This window comes from Apus apus, chromosome 3 (assembly GCF_020740795.1).
Source record: "Apus apus isolate bApuApu2 chromosome 3, bApuApu2.pri.cur, whole genome shotgun sequence".
In the NCBI taxonomy this organism is placed as follows: Eukaryota; Metazoa; Chordata; class Aves; order Apodiformes; family Apodidae; genus Apus; species Apus apus.
Window position 1 is genome coordinate 56,835,878 of NC_067284.1, and position 23,932 is coordinate 56,859,809.

General features: G+C 44.9%; 1 protein-coding gene across 3 annotated transcripts in view; it reads right to left on the reverse strand.

The window, feature by feature from the left end:
* Positions 1-23,932, reverse strand: part of SYNDIG1 (synapse differentiation inducing 1) — an 82,085-nt gene that overhangs the window by 25,210 nt on the left and 32,943 nt on the right. The window contains exons 4-5 of one of the 3 annotated variants that reach the window (XM_051615651.1): positions 326-388; positions 65-213 (exon numbers count right to left, since the gene is read on the reverse strand). The exons of the other annotated variants lie outside the window; for them this stretch is intronic. Coding sequence (XP_051471611.1) covers positions 344-388 — 45 coding nt within the window. The 3' untranslated portion in view covers positions 65-213; positions 326-343. Of the gene's footprint in view, positions 1-64; positions 214-325; positions 389-23,932 lie in introns of those variants that run through there. 3 annotated transcript variants of the gene reach the window in all.

Consider the following 23,932-nt stretch of genomic DNA (forward strand, 5'->3'; position numbering starts at 1 on the left):
AGGATGGGAAGGTCTTCACATCATACAGTGGACTGGCAAAGGTGCTTTGATCCAGAAAAGCACTGAGCACTTGATCAGCTGACTTCTACCTTACCCTACAGCAACCTTCTCAGACCCATGGGAATGCCGGCACTGAGTCTGTCTTACCAGCACCAATGGCCAGCGGCAAGGGTGTTATCCTCCTTTTGCCTTGTCGCTGCTTCATTGATGCTTCTGAAGGCAGAGGAAAGAAAAACAGAGTCTTATGTACAACTGGATGAGTGTGCAGAGACAAGCAGAGGGATCACACAGTGATGAAGAACTGCTCTAAGAACTACACACTGACCAGCAAGAGACTGAGGCATCACCGAAGAAAGGCAACAGCAGCCAGAAACTCCATGTTCTGCACCTGTAATAGCATTAGAAAGTCCTTGTTAATCTTCTGGCACTGGAACTTGACAGTTGGCACTTTTAGATAGTTTTAAGAGTCCATGATGTGGTTTTGGCTGTGCCAGGTATCAGTGTAACAGGTGATGCTTCTGCAGAGCAGGAACACTCCCAGTATTCATCTTTGATGCAATGACTCTGATGGCAGGTAAGACAGCAGAATGGGTCTACACCATTCCTCCCCACAGATTGCAGAGCAAGAGAGCAAACCTTGACACATTCAGTTTATTACCAAGGATGCAGCCTGTGCGATCTAATACACTGGTTCCTACTTCACTGGATGATGGAGCACCATCAGTCCTCAGAACTTCTGGGAAAGTGCCACAGCAGACTCAACAGTTTGGTCATCACTACTCATGGGCAGAGTGATCTGGGATACCCAGGTCAAGGCCCACATGCCATGTTCAGCAACCATTTCACAGTTTTAAGTGTGGATAAGTCCCTTCAGCTCTTCCTGTGCTTGACTCTGGAGACTGGGCCATGGGACATACCCAACCCTTGCTTGAATTAATTGCAAGGGGACATCTTGGGTACATACAAACCTATGTGCACTTGGACACACACACACATATATAATACCTGAAGTAAATAACATTGCTATAACTCAGATGTCAGTCTTGAATGGAGTTCAAAGCCTTTTGGATCAAGTTTTGAGTGAGGCTCATTCCTGTTTTAAGGGAAGAAATCACAGATCTCCTGCCATTGTCATCTGATCTCTGTGGCCAGTGGGGGTGGCACTTGTGTTTTGCAAATGGGCCTGGGCTATCTGCATGGAGCTGCAGATCTTCTCACTGTTGTTACGTTTCCTCTGGAAATTTCTGAAACAGTGTTTTTACACCTGCCCACACGGAAAATGAAACACTCCCAGGGCCGTTTAGGGAATTTAGCAACACACTTCTGCTGGGAAGCCACACATGCAGCAGCAGCCAGATCTTGGTGCCTGCACCAGCTCTTCCCCCCACCGTCCCTTAGACAACTGCAAGGAAAGTCATGCACCTTGCCAGGGGTCTTGCCTCAAACAAAAGGATCTATCGTTTGCATGAGTAATCTTAGTGTGCAGTGCATAAGTGGAGAGGAAAGCAAAATCTCAGGTCATGCAGCAGAACCAAGAAGAGCCTTGGGTCTTTTAGTCGCAGCCTTGAGCTGGAGTGGCCTGCTCTTGCTCTGGATGGTGGTTGAGCTTAAATAGGTGGAACTGGCGTCTCCTCAGAGCAAGTGTACTTGGTGATGAGGCGCAGCTGCAGCTGGGAGAGAATGCAAATATGGTAAACTTTCTATGTCTTTGATGTGCAGTGCTACCTTTGCTTGCTGCTTTGGGGCAGAGAAGGCAGGAGAGGCAGGAAGAATTTGCAGGTGCACCAGCCATAGTAAATCCTGCTCCTTCCCCCCTCTGGCATCACCTCACTCAGTCCGCGCAGCTGATGGAGCGAGTGCCTGCCTCTTCCAAGCAGCAAGCTGCTGGAGACCTCTTGCAGTGCTCACCCCAGTGGTGCAACAATGATGTGCCATCTGTGGAGCAGACCTGAGGTGGCCAAAGGACACAACATCTCCAGGCAAATTTGATCCTGTGGTTCCATCTTATGTCCAAGTGATGATCAGGCTCCTTTTTTGGTACCCAAGAACCCAAGTGAGGTTTGAACGTAGTGTTCTCATTTCATATGTGTGGATCTCTGCCCTTGGAAGTCTTATCTCTAATGCTGCCAGGCTTGAGGGAGAGACTGCTCTTCGAGATACAAAAAAGCTGGAGATCACTGTTTGCTCCATCAGCAGTACAGCTGCTCCTCAGCAAGTCAACCAAGAAAAACTAAGAGCTTGAATAATGTGAAGGAACAGACACAACAAGTGAGGCAAGGTTTCCCTACACGTTGCTTCCAGCAGAGGGAAATACCTGTTGTCCTGGAAAGTGTAAAAGGGTAGGGCAAGAACATCATGCTAGCTTCCCTAAACAGTCCTTTAGTCTTCAAGGAAGGTTGCTATGGAACAGCAGTGATTCAGAGATCTCAGATCCCTTTGTTCATTTTGTTTCTTTGTTAATTTCTTTCTGCAGTGAAGACCTCAGCAGAAACATCAGCCTGGCTAATATAGTCACTGACAGATCTTAAATATTAATAAACGTATCTGCCCTCTTCAATTTGAAGGAATGTTCTAGATAGGGCACTGCAAAAGCAGCTCTTGGCTTGTATGATCTGGTTGAAGAGGATGTGCATGTCAAAAGGGGGATGTGCAGAATGCAGAATTTGCAGAAGAGGGTGATGAAAATAGCTGTGACTGGTAGTGGAGCACACAGTAAAAGTGCTCCTGTTTTAAGTGGCTAAATTGCCATGGAGGAAATAGTTGTCAGCTGGCTTAGATATATAACCCCAACAGCCCAGGAAAAGACACTCGAGGGGGAATTTGTCATAGCCCATTCTTCACCGACAAATTGCAAGGCAGAAACCTAGATTTACAGAAGCAAACAGCAGGGACTGGCTGGGAAGTTTCTCTCAATGTGTGTTTATATTTGTTTGCCTGTATAAGGAAATTGACAGAACAGGACTGCTGTCTGTGAAGATTTTCCTTGAGATGTGTAAAAAAGTGCCAAGAAAAGGAAAATACTTCAGTTCCAATGCTCTGCTGCAGTTCAGCTTCAAGACAGCTCCAGTTTGCCTGCTGAATGTCTCCCTCTCAGCTAAGGACCAGAGTCCCCACTAGGACTGCCTCTCCACCATGATGCACCATGGCCAGGAAATCCCAGGATGCCCCTACAGGGAGTCCTGTCAGCACTCAAGAACGGGAGCATAAAGCAGGGTAGTAATTCTGTATGGAGACATGTAGCCTTTTAACTGCAAACTTGGGTGCTTTTATGTTTTGCTCTGCCTTGGGCATTCTCCCCAGAGCATTTTTTCTTGTTGTTGAACTCTTTTGCAGGGAGCTGAAAAAAAAAAGAAAAAACTCTTCTTTTGGATGAGCTGTCAAACTCTTTTTGATGTGTATTGACACAGCCTGCTGGCATGACCTGGTAACTATTCTTAGTCACTGAGCACGGGTTTACTGAATATTTGGAAAGGAACACGAGAAACAGTTTTCCTCCTGCTGGAGGAAACTACCTCTTCTTTTCAGAGTATCGGGGGTTAACATAATGAAGCACTAAAAAGCAAATGTTACTCCAAAAATACATGGTCAAATTCAGCAATCCTGCAAAAGCAGTTAGCTGACCATCTAGCAAAGTCACCAAAATAGTAAATTATGTACAGTTTCCATATGACATCAGACCGAGCAAATCTAAGCAGCTTGCAAATGAGACAGAGCTCTCTTATCAAATTGGTGACATTACCCTCACCCATCAAAGGATACAAAACCTGCAGGAAGAAATGAGACACAGGGTACCATGCAAAGACGAACATTATACTTGAAGGCAAGAGAATCAAAGAAAGCCTCACTGTGTAGATGGCACAAAGAGCAGCTCACAGATAACAAGAGTAATTCAAACAGAACCAGGTCAGGGTCTTAATCTGTCCCATTATTCAGAGTAGAGAACTTATATTGAAAACTAACCCCTTGATTCTTTAATGCACTTTTTTATGGCAAATGGAGAACTGTCACCTGGCACAACAACCTCTTCAGATCTGAAATTCATTTTTAATCATCAAACCCACCTATTTCCCATATTTTCATGAAAAGCATAGAAAGTTCAGAACTGGAATTTAGGACACTAAGGCAAATTTTTGAACTCTGGAAAGACTCAGGATGGAAAATTCTTTTTTTTCTCCAGCAATGGAGAAACTACTGGTGGGAGGAGACAGGCACCAGGGCTTTATTGCAAACTTTACCCCAGTCCTTGAAGAAATGTGCCACTTTTCAGTCCCATCCACCTCCTTCTCTGGCTTCAAAGCGCGCTGCCGTTATGCTTTCTAACAAAGTTGAGTGGCAGTCTTGACAGGAGTAGAAAGCCACTCCAGAATTTGTCAGTAGGTTCAGAAGAGGCTGCAGATGCACCAGGTATCAAGTAACCAGCAAACTAATTGAAGACCGAGAGATTGCTGCTGTGCAAAATTAAACATTATTATGCTTCCTCCCCCCCAAAATTAGTTACAGAGCACAGAGCAGAGTCATACTAATAAATCATTTCCAGTGCATATCAAACTGGCATGAGAGAGGATTTGAGCAAAACCAAAGATAATCTTGTAGAAATCTTAAGTTCTGCCTATAAAAGCTGCAAGGCCATTCTTGACTGTTCATCCAAGCTGTTCTCCATCCTCTGCCCTGGTAAAGTAATATTGCATTTCCCCATCTTCACCACTAGAAAGCGTTTTCTAAAGCTGAATACTGACCCACCTTACTGCAACCTAGGACTGAGACTTTTTAGCCATCCTGGACTGGATATGGAGAATAGTTTACTTCCTCCGTGTTTGCAGTTGCCCTTCACACACAGGAGAGCATTCCTGCATTTCTCCCTGTCCACCTCTTCTCCCGACTTTTTCTCCGCTCTGATCTACATCAGCAAGGAGCCTTAGTTGGCTTAAGGAACTGGTAATATTGCCACATACCGAAAATATAGGCAACAGCAAGAAGGAAGGGCTGGCACAGGCAGAGATAATAATATGTATTAAGCTGAATTTTATGTCAGGACCAGAAGGCTCTTTATTACATTATTTTCTTCTTTACAGCTCCCAACAGAGCAGCAAATGCATATATTGGACTGTAAACCTCTACAATGCAATTTATGTAAATCACAAATATAGAGCCATGTAATGTTCCCTCACAGTGATCTAACATCAGCATCATCAGCACTGTCAAAGCCAGAGGGGATCCATTATTGCCTTTGTTGGCATGTCTTCACTGGCAGAGATAACAGAAAGGACTTCTCCCTTGCTTGGGTTGCACCTTCCAACTCAAGCAGCCTAGGCAGCCACTGATGGCTAAGGGATAAGCAGCTCATTTTGTCGCAGAGATGCTGGTATGAAAGCTGACCCAAAGGACTGTGTAAGCAATGCCCTGTAAAGTAATCTCAAAAAGTTCCTCTGTTGTCTCCTGCTGGAGGTATCTGGAAGCTGGAGGCTGAGCTAAGCCCTGGAGTCAGAACTCTAAATGCTTGTATAACGACTTGTCAGTGGTTACTGCTTGGAAATGTCCTTGTGGACAGGAGAAACTGAAAGGGATTCAGAGAAAGCGATTTTCTGAGGATGGGATACAGCTAGTGGAAGGGACATGGGGTATCTCTTGGCAGAGCCATTCCCAATGTAAGGAGACTTACTCAAGAAATTTTCTAAGATGAACAAAGGAAGTGCCAAGGGTAATGAAGCTAGCCATGAGCTGAGGGAAAATGAAATGGGTTTAACATTCCCAGAGGACCTGCCTTTATTCCTAGCTGGGGTTTTGCATCAGAAATTTGTTCCCTGCTCCTAACCTACAGGCAAGCTGCTCAGTACTGCTGTGTCAACACCACCATGGAGCAGCATCTAATGGAGTTCATCACTGCACTATTTGTTTCTCCTCTGAGGCGGTAGGTCATTGTAACCCAGTCTTGAGTTTTGGGGAGACCCTAAACTGGCTTTCAGTGCATGTTTTGCCCTTTTGCCCTTCTGGTGTTTGAAAGAAGGTGTGGAGGAAGCAGAGGTACATATACCATAGCACAGGAATGCCTGCAATCCAGGATGCAGGTGGCATTTTCTGACACTGGGCATGTTTGTGCCTTTTCCACCACCTGCAGGGAAACTGCCCACAGATAGGTCTTCATTTCATGCTTCCCTCTGAGGAATCAGATTCACTTACTGTTTGAAGACATTTCACTGGATGAAAATGGCTTGTGAACCTATTAGAAGCCCTGGGTGCTGAAATGATCAATGGCACATAATTTCATGTGAAGAGGCATTTGCCTCCTGAGGGCCATCTTAATGGAGTCTGACTGGGTGTTGATTTGGTTGTCCTTTGCTGCTGGGTATATGAATATAATTTTCCACAGACAGGCAGGCTGCAGGTTAATGACCTTTCCTTGCAGGGGCTCAGAGGCAGCGACATCCCTCACAGACATCCCTGCCACAGACAGCTAATCAGAGAAGTCAGAGCATCTTGGTAGGGGGGGCTTAACAGGGGTGGCAGTCCCCATCACTCCTGCTACAGAGGGAAGGCTTAGCCCATGCCCACATGCTGTTGAGGTCACAGCAAAATGATCCTGGCAGATGAGGAGTGAAATTGTCAAGTGTCCTGGCAGCAGAATAGATGCACGTCATCAGGGATGTATTAGGTCTTCATGAGTTGTCCTGTGGATAATGATTCTGGTGGCTTCTCATGACATTAGAGAACACATGTGGCCAGAAAACAAGCGAGTTGAAAAGGTAACTGACCAAATTACCTGCTGGCATTTGCTGTTGCGAAGCTGTTTTGCCAGCTTCTGCAAAAATGCTCTTAGGACAGCAACCAGAGGACTTAGGCTTGCCATCAGTAGCGACAGCAGAGATGTCAGAGCTGCAGTAATGGATAAGTAAGGAGGAGAGGCAGGGAGTATGACTGGCTCGTGTGTGATTTCAGCACCTAGCAGAAATTCTGGTGCAATGCATGTGCTGAATAAATATACCACACTCCTGTACAACACTTAGGACCCCAGATGTGCATTGGCATGCCACAACCCCATAGCCCTGTAGGATGAGCCCTGCCCCACAGAATTTGCAGGGATTTGACACTCAGCCCTCAGCCTTATCTCAGGGGCATCAGGGACCGGGTATGCCAGCTTCTGTACAAAGGTGTGATAACAGATCCTTTCTCCTCTGCCAGCTTTTGTTTCAAGGTTTGCCTTTCATAACTCTAGATTTCCAGCAGATCACCTTTCTTTCTAGCAGCCATATTTTTGACTGTTGAACCTGAGGCATTTCCAGTCACAGATGGCCCGCATCAGAGATGCTCTTGGGCTTTATTGTTCCCAGTGAGTTTAACCAGTGGTTCATGAAAACCAGTATCTCTAAAAATTAAACCACTCATCTCTTCTAAAAGGATGTCACCAAAAGCAACATGTGACAAAGCAGTTGTGGGAAGTGATGTAAGCAAGGGAGGGAATGGGTTGGGGTGGAAACAAGCTTTTTCTCTGTGGAAGGACTCTCGGAGCCCAGAAAGGTGAGATCTGTTCTAGCCTTATTTGATGCCACACTGTGTTGACTTCATTTGCATCGACTTCAAGGTCTCTGGTTCCAGACCCAGTGTGACATACACAAATAACTGAAGAATATCCTAGTACTCCCATTCTTTCAGGGAACATTGTGTCTCTCTCTAACATGGTTTTCTTGTTTACCATTCTAAATAACAAGCCAGTGGTGGCAGACAGATGGGCAAGATGAACTTAAAGGTCTTTGCCATGCCTAATGTCTATGATTTTATGAGTCATTTCAGTCAGAAAAAGAGGAGATGAAACATTTGAATGGAGTTTAAAAGACATGACATCATGGTTCTGTTTCCTTTCTTTGGAATTAGTAATAAACTGAATTATGCTCAGCCACTTATCATTAAGAAAAAAATCTTTAACTTGCTTTCTCCAAAATATGTTTTCTCTCTCTCCTAAATCAATTCACAAGAGAAAGGCAAGAGGCTTTCTCGTGTATATGCAAAGCAGAACAATTTGGTCTTTGAGAAAGCAATAGCATTTCAGGCATCACAAACGAACCAGGAATGTCTCGGCCATACCTACAGCCAAACAGCAAATCAAATACTTAACTGCAGCTTTTTGAAGCACTTTTTGTTCTGGCTGCTTAGTTGAACATCCTGTCCTGCTGGGCTGCCTAAAATGCCCTACTGAGATTCCCTTGGCAAGGCTGCTTAATCCTTTCAGAGTACTGCTCTTGCTAACTTGTTTCATTTTAAGGTGAGAAGTCAGGATTTTCCTCAGAGGACTTTATGGCACAGTGAAGTTGTGCCGTATTATTGTTACACATAATTTTACATGAAGTTGTGTTAACCCACAAAGGGTTCAAGGACTCCATATCATGCACCAGCATTACGTGGACAGGGATTCACACCACTCCCAGCATGTCCCTCTCCTTTCTGCACTGCCTTGGAGCACAGGAGCTTTTCCTGCCAACATAGCCTCCTCCTTCCTGACACCACTTAACCCTAGCCCTGCTCCAGGTCTTTGCTGCAGAAAAGGAGGATCAAGGAGGACCTGTGATGGAAGGAAGAGTATTGCCCATCTTCTGCTTCTCCCTTGCTCCAATGTTGGCTGAAGCACTGCCTGCTTACAAGACATAGCAGCAGATTATGGCAACCAGATATGAGCTGCAGTTTCATCTGTAAATTCCTGCTGTGACAGGGATACTAGGGTACAATTCACCTCCTCTTGAAAGACTAGCCCTCCATTTCTGACAGCTCAGTGACCCTTGAGACTTTACATGAGGAGAGAGCAGATAGAGTCTCAAAATGCAAGCACAGCCTGCATTAGTTGACTTGCCCCTTTTATAGTTGTTAAAAAGCTGGCAGAGAGGAAAGAACTTCCCAGCTCATGTCAAGGTTGCTGCTTTTATTTTTCTTCTAGTCTCTCAAACCAGACTCCATGGTTCTGCTATGCACATGGTGTAGAGAATGAATAAAAATAGTTACTATACATACTTGCTTCTTTATCTGCAGGGATGTAAAAGCAACCTCGGAGATGTCATAACTAAACTTTACTTCTTACCTGCCCTTCCTGTCTTCCCTACATTGCCAGAGCTTCGTAATCAAAATGGACACAAATCCTTTCCCTGCAAATGGCCAGTTTTTCCTTTTTCTTCTCAGAGAAATCTCCCTTTGTCCTTGCTGCTTTGCACCACTCGCATCAACACCCTTCACACCCTTCCAAAGCTTCCCTCATCCACTAGTTGTTGCACAGCCTAGCCCCATCTCCTCCAGGTTTTCTACCACTAACTCTCACTCTCAAGCTATAAGAGCAATTTGTTTTCAGATGTTCACTGACACAAGGTGAAGGTGAAAAGCAGACACCAGACACCAAATACTGCAAGACATCATCTTAATCTGCCACTGTGACCAAGCATGGGGATATGCCAAAATGGCAATATAGCAAGCAGGTGTTCTGTTCAACTGAGTAGATGTCTATTTGCTCCTGCTGCTCAGGTACTCTTCTGAGCTACTCATGGTCAAGTAGGTTTCAGGTCTTATGTGTTACCTTGTAAAAGTCCAAAAATTACAACACACCTTATCTGTACCCCTTACACATTGGAATGCCTTCCCAAATCAGCAGGAGAACTCATGCTCCAAATGTAATTTCTACAGTCTCTGCAAAGGTAGAAGGGTAGGTACCTGGCATCAGGGCTTTGAAGGCAGCAATGAGCTTTACAGTCAGGTGCTGTGGGACTGCTCCCTGTGATAATGAGGACAATGCTCTCTGTAATGTCACCACTGGCTTCCTGTCCCCCTTCTCTGTGGGGTGGCCCTGATCTTGCTGGGAGGTCACTGAGAAACTATTTTCATGGGATGAATGCAAATTTGTGGAGAAAAAAGGTATTATATATCCTACCAAAATTTTACCCTCAGATTTATGTATGCTTGTGCCATCAATCTGAGGTCATTTCTCAGTGTTGAGTTTAGTATAATTCCCTGTTCTGTATTGTCACCCTAAAATGGAAGCTCTGAGATCTCTAACCTGGATGCCCAAGAAAGACTTGAACTACACAACATTTCCATCTCTGTTCAGCAAAAGAAATACCAGGCAGGGTGTCTATTCATCATCACTTGTAGTTACACCACTGCTTTCCATCTCCCAGTTCTCTCCTGATTAATTCTGCAGTCACATAGTGCTCAAGCAGTTGTTCCCAGCAACTGATGCAGTGGGACAGAGCCGTGGCACTGCAGGAGCAGGGGAAGGAGGTATCCTCCTGACTTACAACAAATGTCCCCAGACTGGACACCTCATAGGATAAGCAGCTCACATATTTGCCAGGATTTACAAATGGTGGCATTTCTACATTTTGCCCTTGATTCTTCAACATAGCAATTGCTAGGAAGCGTGATCTTACTTGCCTTCCTAGCAGGTGCAAGCACATACAGTGAAGACACCAGGCTGGTGAGGTATGGGCTGGTAGATTAAAAGAGAAGCTGAAGATACTGGAAGGGTGATTTAATGTTGACAATGCTACCACCACCCTGTGCTCTTACTGGAGATAGCAGATGAGGCACACTCTGCCAAAGAGATTTCACAGAGGTTGTGATTTCCCTTTGCACAGAGCTATGACAGCAAACAGTTCAATTAGCAATTGCTGAAATATGTCACACTTCATAGGTGGTAAATTATTTTGGCCTTATCAAATGATTTTCAAACATGCTGTTTCCTCTGTGGACACAAAAATATTACAGCCTCAAATCCACAAGGGAGCTGTTACAGAGGGGGGAAAAAGGTTTTGTGCTAATAGCAGGGCTCTGTAACAAAACAGTGAACGCAAGGAAGCAGGAATCCAGGTGTCACTTTGCTCACTGCGAGATTGTTCGGGTCTGGCTGACTTCCTAAAATGAGCAGAAGCAGCTACTTCCCCCAAATCACATTATGGCAAACAGCAAGTCAACATAATCTTCGCACATATCCTATTCCAAAAGCAAAACAGGCCTCCCTTCTCTCCAACTAGAGCTGCAAATATGATCTACAATGTTAAGAGAAATTCAGATTCCAACCATTTGAGCCTTTTTTTTTTTTTTTTTGGAAACATCCTGAATTTAAGAGCTTGATGCCAAACAGTGGTATCTTTAATATATAAAGCTAGAAACCTCAGATATGACTCTAATGCCTGCATCAGCAAGCCTGGCTTCTACAGAGGAGATGGCTGTTTATCTTCCTTCCAGCTGTTCACCACCTTGTTTTTCTTTTCAGAACCAGCTTGGACTTTTGGTTGTTGCACTCGCATGAAAGACCTGTTGAAGTGTCTCAACTGTCTTTGTTGTGCAGAAACCCTCCTGAGTTGCTGCTCCAAAGGAAAGTCAGTTTGACCTACAGATTGGCAGTGGTATAGCTGCATCCAGCAGGACACTGTTTTATCTTTCAGGATAATTGTAGCAGAGGGTGCCAGTATATTCGTGCTTCCTGCTGAACAGATTACTCCCTTCTACCCAATCTCTTACACCTGCGAAGATCTTTTCTGATCTAAAGGACATTGATACTAATCCTGCATTACAGGGATGTGCTGCCTGAGTTGTGCTGCTTTAATTAAAACAGTAAAACTTCTGCTTGTAATCAATCCCTAATGGGTTTTGAAGATTGGATCATTCATTTATCCAGGACCTTAGTAAATGGGAAATTTCCAATCCAAGGAGAGCTGCACCCAAGGGGCAGAGAGAGCAACATCAAAGTGTTCAGAGCCTGACCGCAAGGACGGTGACACAGGGAAAGCTGCACCATGGCTAGAGTGTCTTAGATGTGGTTCCCTTCAAAAGTCTTCCTGTAGATGCCCTTCCTTTTGTCCTCTGCAAATGACAAGGAAACAAGACTCAGGCTCAGCCCTCTTTGAGGCAAAGCTGTACCACAAGCCATCTCCATGTCAAATCTAGCAGAGGCATAGGCTGCCTTCAAATGTACTTACCACTGCTTTATGTACTGACAGATGCAATTGAAACATGTGCACTATTTTAAATGCATTCGAGGTCAAATCACCATATAAATTCAGGAAAGTATAGCTACTTCCAAGGGAAAGTGAGTGCTGTTACTGCAGTGGTCCTACCACAGCTTGTATCTGCTACAAGGAGGAGCAATGTCCCCTCTCAGCATATTGGCAAAACAGCTTGATGAGGTGAGGAACCTCCAGTAATAATGAACATCGCAGAAATTCACTTATTTTAGGCAGCTTCCTTTTCTTGAATACTGGAAGTGGTAATCTGCCCAGGCATGGGATGTCTTGGGTACCCAGTGGCTATGGATTCAAGCGATCCTAGAGAAAGGCATCTTCCATCATCAGGAGATGCAGGAGTAGTCTCATAACCTTTCAAAGATGAAGGCCTTTTCCCTCCAGAGATCCTGGTTCCCTCAGTGAAGGGGATCCACTGTTAAGCCACCACTTAGACACAGTGTGTATGGAGCAAGGGCTGAGCTGGGTCTCATGTTCACAAAGGAATACAGGAACCCTGAACTGAGGTAGTCATCACATGCCACAATGAAAATTTGCTCCCTGAGCTTACCTTCAATTTTGCTTAAATTTACTTTAAGCAAAATTAAATTTAAGTTTAAATTAAATATAAATTAATTCTTCTCTCTTTTCAACATTTCTGCTAAGAAAAAGTGCAGAAAATATTAACCTGCACTTGCAGTTCATGAGTAAAAAACAGGCAAATAATGTTACCAATTCCCCAGGCTGAATCCAACACCCTGTAATACTTTAAGATTCCTTGCTGTTAATAACGAAATGAAGGGGAACTAATGCTGCTCATTGGTTTTCCAGCCAGGGTGCATACATGCACTGGAAACCTCTATGATGATCTTTTTTCCCATTAGCAGATATATAAAGTGTGTGTTATGGTTTTGTTATTATAAAACACAGAAATGGGGGAGGGAGTCATAAGGCATAGCCTCTATGACACACTTAGAATATCTTAAGGCTTGAAACAAGGTTGACAGGAGAAAAAAGGCAAAAAATGTTGATAGAAGAAAGTGAGATATGAAAGAGTAAGAGCCAATGCCCATGTGATTTAAATACTCATTATTGGAATATTGAATATCTGAGAAACAATAAATTTATGTTCACCACAATTTAGGAATAGCCTCTGAATGTCACAGGGCAAGGTGGTCTTCACCACCAAGGAAGGAAAGCTTTCAAATATAAGAGAGACATCCTGTAGACACACCAAGAAAGCCCCAGAAGATGCACAGGGTGAGTACAGCTTAAGCTGAGTCAACCTGTCAAAGCTGTGCTTCAAAATGAGATTAGGTGGATGCACTGAAACTATCCAAGACAAGTGGGACAGTCTTTGGACCAATGCTGTGACAAGGTCCCATAAGGTCACAGAAGTTACTGCTTTACAATAGCTTCTGTGTAAGTGCAAGCTCCTAATTAATTGCTTAATTAGTTGCAGTCTGTAGAAACCTGCTTAGAACAAAGCCATCTGTGTGACAAGGTCAACAAATGAGGACACATTCAGCACAATTACTAAGTGTGGTGTCTTGAATGAAAGCCAGAAATCCCAGTCTGGGACAATTACTATTTAAATTAGTTCAAAGGCCCATATGTCTTTGGACATTGAATCCCATTTCCTGGGTTATCACATGTAGGAGGATTTGGAAGTTGCTCTGCCTGCCATTATCAGGCAAAGGACCACCTTCAGCTTCAGCAGTTATGTCCCTGCCATAATGAAGGGAAGTGCTGGGAGCAGCTACTAGGCTCTGAACTGTGGACAGGGAATTTTCCACCAACTTTTGGTCTCCATTGTGAAGAGAGGACATGATTCCTTCCAGAGATCCACCATCAGATGAATGAGCAATAAAAAGATCAAATTCAAAGATAGTTTCCTGAACGGACCTGGGAAGAAAAGATTTGTTCTTTCCTGCTCCCACCATCACATTTCTACACTTCTTGCTAGAGAAAATAGCCATAAGGAGAGGTTCTTCATGATGATGCACCTCATGATGCTGGGATGGACACTAACACCCATTGTCCATGTCTGGGCATGGGGCCTGAGAATTCTGGGTAACAGCTGGTTTGAATTGTATCCTTTCTCCTGGGCTTATCAGGAGACCTTATAAATGTATGTAAGTATCTAAAGGGTGGGTGCAAGGAAGATGGAGACAGGCTCTTCTCAGGAGTTCCCAGTGTCAGAACAAGGGGTAATGGGTACAAGTTGGAACATAGGAAGCTCCATTTAAATATGAGGGAAAACTTTATGGTGAGGGTGACGGAGCACTGAGACAGGCTGCCCAGGGGGGTTATGGAGTCTCCTTTGGAGATATTGAAAACCTGCCTGGATGCAGTCCTGTGTAAACTGCTCTAGGTTATCCTACTGCACTGGGAGAGCTGGACTAGATGATCTCTATAGGTCCCTTCCAACTCCAGCAATTCTGTGATTCTGTGACTTCATGATGGCAAAATACTCAGTCCAAGGAAGTCAGGATCAGGAACATGGTTGAGCAGGGATTGCTAGTTCCATCTCTCCTGCTCAATGCTCTGATCTCTATTCTTTTATCTCTGGCTCCCCTCACCCTCTTGGAGGAAGCTGAGCCTCTCTGTGAACATGCATAGACTTGCATTGACTCAAGCAACCAAGACTTTCACACTTCTTGGAAATGATACAAGAAGGGTCAGGGTATGGAAATGTCATTCATAGCTCATTCCTCATCCTTCCCCATGATGATTTTATTTTAATACTAACCTGACACGGGGAAGGGAGAAGAAATACTTTCACACTATGAAAAAGTTGGTGTTTTTTCCCCCCCAAGCACATAAAATACATTAGTTTTATTACCAACAGTACATTAAGATCATGTGTCTTGATAGGTGCGCTTTAATGTCCTGCCTACTTCTGTGAATACAGTTGGAAGCAAAGCACAGTGCAAATGCTACTGCTTAGATTAGGAAACGGTGTTTGGGAACAACACAATAATATTAGATAACTAACTAATCTAACTTCTTAGAGAATGATTTCAACCATTTTAGGCACAAATGAAACGAGGGCTGGAAACAGGGTACCACAAAGACTGGTAAGAGGTAGGATAAAGACTGTTACAGATCGAAGCCAGAGCTGTTGAAGGAGGAGAGTACCTGTGTATCTGCATGCACCTGGCAGCCCAAATTTCTAGTGGCTGCCTCAGGGAAGCTGTTCCTGCTGGGGTCAATACTTTGGAGCCATGGGAACAAAGTGCAATCTCTCCATCTGCTTTAGTGGGACAGGCTTATTTTTTGATGGTCTTGTTGGCTCTCAAGCTTTTTGGCTGGCAAAAAGTTTTGGTTAACTTTACAGATGTCCCCCTGGACACTGCCACTAGCAATAGAAATCTGTCTTTTACTATGCTGCCTTCCAGGGTCCCATGATATGACTTCTTTATCTGTCTTAGTTTTCCTGTTTTCCCTGAAGGAAAACCTCAGCACATAACCATGACAGAGGTCCATGCTGCTCAGATACAACAGCTGAAAATGAAATTTTCTCCCTTCCTATCTCAGATATTGTATCCCTTTGTACAACAGCTGCATTCCCTTCTGAGGTTCTGCCTTGCAGTGGGTCAAAAGATTCATCCACTTTGATACAACACATAATCCTAGTTTTAGATACAAACTGCACAGTTGCAGGTAGGTTCTAGTCCCTTCCTTTTCAGCTGGTTCTTGTAGTTCATCCCAAAATAAACATATAAAAACTTAATTTATTTTCTACTGCTGAGAAGCTGGTCAATTCAATGAGCTAAAATAGTCTGTCAGGCATCATTGGGTGCCTAGACCACTAGACTAAAGTCTTCACTTTGAAGTGGTTTTCCCATTTGAAAGAGATACGTAGATTGTAATCAGCAGTGACCAACTCACTTTGCTGTGTATCCAAACAAAATAGTAACTCGGTAGCCCTCACCAGAACAGCTACTGAAATAGTTAAACTGTACATTCAAGTTCAGAATACAGCCCTGAGTCTCTGATACATGATGTTGATCCCTGAAAAGAAAAAAATACCTGAGTATTGTCCAGACCAAAAGAAGGCTAACCTAAAGTCTCCACTGTTGAAAACATCCATTCATTTACTGCTGCATATATTAAACTTCAGATGTGTGTGCCTCCTTTTGTTTGTTTCTGTTTTGGAAAAGACTGCTGTCACAGCATGAGATGAAGGAAAGGTCTATTGTATAAGCAGTACTCAAAGAACTCCTCTAGACACACTTTGTTGTTCCTGCCACAGGAGAATTCAAGGAAGATCATTGACCACGTAGGATGTGAGAAGCTTCATCACCTCACCAGGCTTCTGAAGCAGCCACTGAAGCAGCATCTAAAGCTTTATGGCTTTTCTGACAACTGAAGCACATTGGTATGGCCAGAATGGGGATACCATGTTCCATTCCCAGATCTGCAATGGGTCTCTTATTTTCTCCTGCCTTTTTAAGCAGGTTGACATACAGGCAGGTGCAAAATCATGTGACTTGTTTGTACCCTTGGACAGGGAGCATGCTCCATCTGAGTCATCTCCTGGAATATAATCTGTCCATGATACCCTACCTTTGCAGATGTGAAAAATCAAGTATTTAGCTGCGACATGAAAGGATAACTAACAAAAGCCCTTCCATGTCCCAGCTAACAAAATGCATCCTTGCTGTCTAAGCTAAAAACACACACACAGAAAAAAACACGGACTAAAAAGTTGTTTAAACTTGGTGAGGATTGCTTAAAGTCAGGGGCCTGAATCCCCTGATTGATTGCTGTGGAAGATTTATTACCCTGTTCCTCAGATGCCTACACCCAACAGGCCTCTGATTTTGTGCATACTACAGACACACCAAGCTTAGTGGCAAGCATGCAAGTAACCTGTTGAATATGCATTATTCTGCACTGAAACAAGCCCTGCTGTGGTGTCAGCCTATGAAATAATGAGCCAATAGGTGAGCAACAAAAAGTAACAGCAGGACAAAGAGAGGATGCCAGAAGGGAATAATGTTTTATACCCTTGGAGTGAAACTATATTGGTATGTCTCTGGGCTCTGGCTGGCTCAGCATAATGCACAAAGCATAAATGTCTGGCACAGAACGATTAATGTACAAAGTTTGCCATTGTGCAGCTTACTCTTGCTAATAAAAGAGACCCTTAATCTCCTCCAACATTTTGAGTTGGCCTCTCTCCTGTCCCAAAGCTTCCTTGTAATTAAACACCTGCATAATGAATTAAAGACTCCAGGAAATGTTATTTGTGAGCTACCTTTCCAATTACTGAAAATTAGCTTAAGGGCTAAAGCAATCAGGCCATTCATTAATCTAATACCTTTTTGTAGCTGTAGTTCATGACTTGGAAATGTGACCACAAGATGTAAAGGACAAAAAGGAATGAAGAAGAAATTACACAAGACACTTACAAAGTTCCCTGGCCCAAGACCTCACCCACAGTGCACTGAAATCAGCAGCTGCTGACACACAATGCACTCTAAATGGTCATTTTCTTGTGTGCACAAACATCTCTCTTCTCAGGAGTCATCTACCCTGAAGGGAAAAGTCAGCATGAGAGAAGTCTACCCAAACTCAAACAACTGGCTGGGAGCCAGCTCCTGCCTGGAAAGCAGAGAATTAGAGGTGCTGATAGTTGATAAAACCCCTTTCAGAGCAGCTATGACAGTCTGAGGCAGACCCTGGGGAATCAGACATCCTCTGCCACTCTGTCCAAGACTAGGCTTTTCCTCTCCTCTGAAAGGAGCAAGTAAGTTTCAAACATGGAATGTACTGATGCATATGACAAGGTTTTTTGCAAAGCCAAGGGATGTGACCCAAATGTCCCATATCAGGGGCCAGGGCCATCCATTTCAAAGCTGCTCTTCCAAGAACAAGAGACCCTGCACTCTCACACAGCAACATATGTTCTTGGCTAACACAGCAGGTAGTTTCTCACTCTATCACAGTTGAGAACAGCAGCTGTGTTATTTTATGCTGCCACAGGCTGGGGTGTTCAGTATTCACTAACATCCCCTGCCCAGCAAATGTGCCATCTGTCTGATGGGAGCAAGAGGAGTATGGACAGGCCAGCAGTAGCAACATGCTGCAGATCAGCTCTTATGAATACAGTCTTGTCTGTGCCCTGGCCACGCTCATGCTCTGCATGGCCCATGGGCTCTGCTGGCCTGAGGCATCATCCTCTGAGCATTTCCCTTTCACTTGGAGTCTGCACAGAGGCACTCAGTGTCAAGGGAGAGCTTCAGCCCCACAAAAAGCTGTCCTAGTTAGGACAGAGTATCATACTAACCTATTTAGTGCCCACAGCTGCAACCACCAGCCTCATGAACATGCCTACACATGAGCCACAGTGGCAGAGAAAGCCCCTTGCAGTATTCATGCAACCTTACATTTAATCCATCTTAACAGGGGAAATCTCAAACCTGCCTTTCTTCAAGCAAGACCTAACTGGGACGAGTAAGCTGGACCCACCCAAGCTATCGCATCCCATGCCATGCTCCTATATTGACTCTGCTCAACACAACCTCTCTCCCACTCTCAGTTTCCCCATCCAACACAGTACACTCCCCTCTCCTTGATGCCCTTTATTCCCCCTCAGAAAGGCTGAGGGATCCCTCCTCTTGCTACTGTGCAGACTGGGTGCCTGAGCTCAGGTACTGGAGGGATCCACATTGCACAGATGTATAGATACAGACAAAGGTATGGGTATCGCTGTGCTCTCACTAGTGGACCTCCATCTTGCTCAGGGAGAGGAGCATAATGAGGCTGAGGGTGCTGACTCCAGTTTTTTTGAGTCCTCTGAGTGCCCTTCTATGATCTGTGTGGCCAACCATGTATATATGCAAATACATAGCATACGTGGTGTGCCTGTGTGTTCTGCATCTCCAGCCTTGCTGGTTGGACCTCAGGGCATGGAGTAGCAGTAGCTTTCCCTCTCTTGGGTTGTTGTATCTGATATAACATATTTTCTCTAACAGATGCTACCTCCATTTTTTATGAACATGCATGGCTGGCAGTTTAGTGGGCTTGCGTCTGTTGCTCACAGACCAAATCTCGCTGCCCAGCCAGGAAAATCACCATATGCAGCACTGCTCCCTTGCCCAGGGCCAGACCCACCTCCAGGTTAGTATCAGTCATGTCTACAGACCTGCCAAGGGCAGGATGCCTGGGTCACACACAGACAGCCCCTGCCCCAACCCCCTGAGTCGACAAGCTGGACAAGGGGTGAAAGCCATCAGCTGAATATGATCAGCATAGGCCATGTTCCTCAGACCTTGAGAGCTTTGGCTTGAGTATAAATGCAAGCCAAAGCACAAGCTATGTATGTGTGAAGAGCCATACGCAAAATCAGAAGACAGCTGTCTTGTCATAGCTAAAATTATGGTGTCATTGGATGATCTTGAAGTGCTTATCTTTGCAAGCACTCTATTTTAACACGACTGCAGGCATCTGCACTCATACACAGAGCTGGTTTGCAAGCAGAGCTCTATGAATAGTTTGCAAGCAATGCTCCCCCCACATTTCCTCACATAAAAACTTGTTTTCAATGGTTCCAAGCTCTGCCAAACTTCAGAAATCTAACATGCCAGTCCTCCACAAGACTGCATTGCAAATGTGGCTGGAAGAACTCAGCTCTTTCTTAGAGTGATCCCTGAGGAAAAGCCCCAGAGCACACAGCTTGTCCCAACAAGAAGCTAAGCCCTGTGACACAAGGGTGTGAGAGCCATAAGCACCTAGAGGTGAAGCAATGTAAGCACAGACTGCTCCAGCATCATCTGGAGAATCCGCACCTCAGAGTGAGTCCCTGGCTTGGTCCCCTTCTTGGAAAGACATTTGGCAAAGAAGATCTGGCACAGAGAAGTAAGCAGAGAGGGCATGATTTCTACCAGCTGAAGAGCTGGCATGTCAAGAAATAATAAATATTAACTAAAGATAATCTATATTCATCAGCTACTATGACTGAAACAGGCTCAGAAGAACCCATAAGTCATGGTGTCTGCATCTACCTTGCAACTGGGACACAATCCAATTGGCAGATGGACCTCCCAGTGCCAGGGCTCTCACACAAAGGCCATACCATCGGCCTTTGGCCACCTCACAGAATCACAGAATCATTCTGGTTCATCCTATGGTCCAACCATAACCTAAATCTACCCACCATTAACCTAACTCTACCAAGTCCAGTGCTTAAGTGATGTTCCAAAGCAGCATATTTACATGTCTTTTAAAACACCTCCAGGGATGGTGTTGCAATCACCTCCATGGCAGCCTGTTGCAGTGTTTAATTACCCTTCCAGTGAAGAAGTTTTTTCTAATATCTAACCTAAAGCTCCCCTGGCACAACTTGAGCCCAACTCTTCTTGTTCTGTCCCATGTTACTTAGCATAAGAGACCACCCCCCACCTTGCCACAGCCCCCTTTCAAGTAGCTGTAGAGAACTGTTAGGTCTCCTGTCAGTCTCCTTTTCTCCACACTGAACAACCCCACTTCCCTCAGCCACTCCTCATAAGATTTGTGCTCTAGACCCTTCACCAGCTTTGCTGCTCTTCCCTGGGCTCACTCCAGCAGCTCAATGTCTTTCCTGTAATAACGGGCCCAGAACTGAGCACAGTACCCGAGGTGCAGCCTCACCAGTGCTGAGTACAGGGGGATGATCACTGCCCTACTCCTGCTGGCCACACTGTTTCTGATACAAGCCAGGATGCTGTTGGCCTTCTTGGACACCTGGGTACACTGCTGGCTCACATGCAGCCAGCTCGCTGCCAATAAACACCTCCAGGTCCTTTTTCACCAGACAGCTTTCTTTCCCCAAGCCTGTAGCATTTAATGAGGTTGTTGTGGCTCAGGTGCAGAACCTGACCCTTGACCTTGGTAAACGATGGAAGGTGATTTGGTGAGCACTTCTGCCAGCTCCCTCAATACTGCTGTGTGTACTCCATCTGGCCCCATAGACTTGTGTATGTCTAAGTGGTGCACCAGGTCACTAACCATCTCCTTTTGTACCATGGGGGCTTCAAACTGCTTCCCGTCCCTGTCTTCCTGCTGAGGGGACTGGGTACCCAGAGAACAACTGGACCTACTACTGAAGCAGAGAAGGCATTAAGTACCTCAGCCTTCTTCTCATCCCTGGTCACTTTGTGTCTCCCTGCATCCAATAAGTGACAGAGGTCTCCTTTTGTCATTGATAGATTTATAGAAGCTTTTATTGTCATCTTTGACAGCTGGAGCCAGGTTGATTTCAAGCTGGGCTTTGGCCCTCCTGATTTTCTCCTTGCACAGCTTCACAGCATCCTTATGATCATCCTCAGTGGTCTGCCCCTTTTTCCAAAGGCCATACTCTCCTGTTTTCCTTGAGTAGCAGCCAGATCTGTCTATTCAGCCAGGCCAGCCTTCTTCCCTGACGGCTCATCTTTCGGCACAGGGGGATGGCCTGTTCCTGTGCCCTTAAGACTTCCCTCTTGAGGAATGTCTAGCCTTTCTGGACTCCTTTGCCCTTCAGGACTGCCTCTCATTGGATTCTGTCAACCAGTCTCTGAAACAGGTCAAAGTTTGCCCGCTGGAAGTCCAAGGTGGCACTTCTGCTGACCCTTCTCCTTACTTCTCCAAGAATAGAGAACTCTTGCATTTTGTGGTCACTGCGCCCAACATGGCCTCCAACCATCACATCCTCCACAAGCCCATCTCTGTTGACAAACAGCTGGTCCAGCAGGGCACCTTTCCTGTAGGCTTTCTCACCAGCTGCATCAGGAAGTTATCCTACACACAATCTAGGAACCTTTGGGACTGTTCCCTCTCTGCTGTATTAGGTTTTCAGCAGACATCTGGTAAGTTGAAGTTCCCAACAAGGACAAGAATTGAGTCATCTGTGACAATGACTCACCTTTTCTTCGTTACTGGAGAGGTGTTGATGGGTGTAGTCCTATTTAGCCCTGGTGACACCTCCAAGTTAGGTGAACCATCATAATTGTCAGCATTCAGTTCTCCTTGCAGGGCACTGCACCTATTATGCAATGGTAACTGGGAAGGTGTGGCAGTTGCTGGAGAGACACACCAGTGGTGCCTGCTGTGCCAGGCAGGAACTTGCTGCCATTTACCCTTATCCTCTAAGTCACCATGGTCATCCATGCAAAGAGAGTATAGGGACTTTTCTGTGTCATGAGCCCTGTCAGCCTGTTGGGCTTATTTCAGGGAGGACAGGATGTGGCTGCAGTGGTGTATCCTTTCTGGAACTCTCTGATCTTCTGAACCTACTTACCTCTTCCTGGAGCTCCATCACTAGGCAGAGAAGCTCCTCCACCTGGGCTCACCTGCCACAGGTGTGCTCTTTACTACCATCTTCATTAGAAGAAGATGAGCTCAGGAAGATACTAGCACAGAGTTCTGCTGGGAAGATTTCTACCTAAACAAGTCCTTAGCAGCTCCATGGGAGAAGGAAATAATTTTGAGGTTTTTGGACTCATTCCTGACACAAGAGAGTTTAGTTCTATGGAGGTTTTATTAACTTCTTACAGTTCAAAGACTACAAAATTTCCTCAGAAGGGTACCTGCATGCACCTGCACTCACATGCATACACAGAGCCAGGTGAAGAGATGTAGATTTGCTTTTTGAGTGATCAGCACAGACACACCAAAGCTTTGCATGACCGACAGCACAGACAGGGCTGGGTAACCCCAGAACACACCCACTACCCTACAGCCAAGATGAGTGACCCAAAGTAAAAGCCCAGCTTCAGTTCAGAGATTGTGTGATTTGGTATCCTGGTCCAAGACAACAACAAAAGAAGACTTCTTCATATTGTATTTAAGAAGGCTAAAGCTCATCTTTTGACAGTCAGGTCTTTTGTACAAGTGCTTCTTAGTTCAAGAAATTATGCAGTGCTAAAAAATCAAAAACGTCTCTTGAAAATGCAAAGCCCACTGTCTGCTTTGGTAGAATTGCTTTAGCAATGCTGACCAGCACATCCTGCAAATATACAGCTTGGCCTGTTACTGCACATATAACAAGTAAAGGAAAATACTCCAGGTTTTAGGTTTTGCCTGTGTCTTTTCATCTCAGATACAAGGGGATGCAGCACCACCAGTAAAAACACACACTAATGGCTGTGGCTGCCAACTTCTTTATTGTCTAATATTCTGTTTTCTGATGGACAAAAGTGGGGCAGAAAGGAAAAAAAACCAAACAGGGTGGGCAGGTAAAGCATGGGTAGGTCTTGCCAGCACCACCAGCCAGTTTCAAGGACTGTGGCATGCCACACCACTGTCCTGTTTTCCCAGTTGAGACGGGGACTGTGAACCACATTTCTAATGAATAAACAACAGATAACCCCTGTCCATTTTAGAAGTGGCTAGACCTCAAAATCTGACACAGAAAAGCAAAGAAATCAAATACATTCTTGTGTGCTGAGTACCTAACCTCTGGTCTCTGATAAAGTTTAAGTTCATACTGTCTTCTCCCTCCCTTTGGGGACATGTACATTATCTCTCTTTTCTCCGCTTCTCCAGTGACCACTGAAATGTGAAAATACAGTTTTCAAAGCTTCTACCTCTGAAAAGTGAATATCGAGCAATAATGACTCGGTGAAGAAAGACAAGCTGCTCCTTTGCCTGATCACGTACGCCTTGTGTCCATATGAAAACCAGAGAAAAACCCTTTACCCAGGGCGCAGTCCTGACTTGTCTTTAAAGATGATCCCAGTGATGGTATTTGGAGCTGTGCCTACTCAAGCAATTCATAGGCTGGGGAAATAATTACAGAGCTGTGCATCCCTCTATCACTGTGTGAGAAAGGCAATTGCAGTACAGAGTAAGTGCAGCAGACAGGAAGTGATTGCTCTCATGCACTTGCATTGCAGTCTGCTGCCTGGCAGGTCTCACATGCTGCCAGGAAGGAAAGCAGGTTTGGAAGCTACCTGAGCACCTAAGAATGCTGAGAAATGTCCAGTGGGATTTTTCAG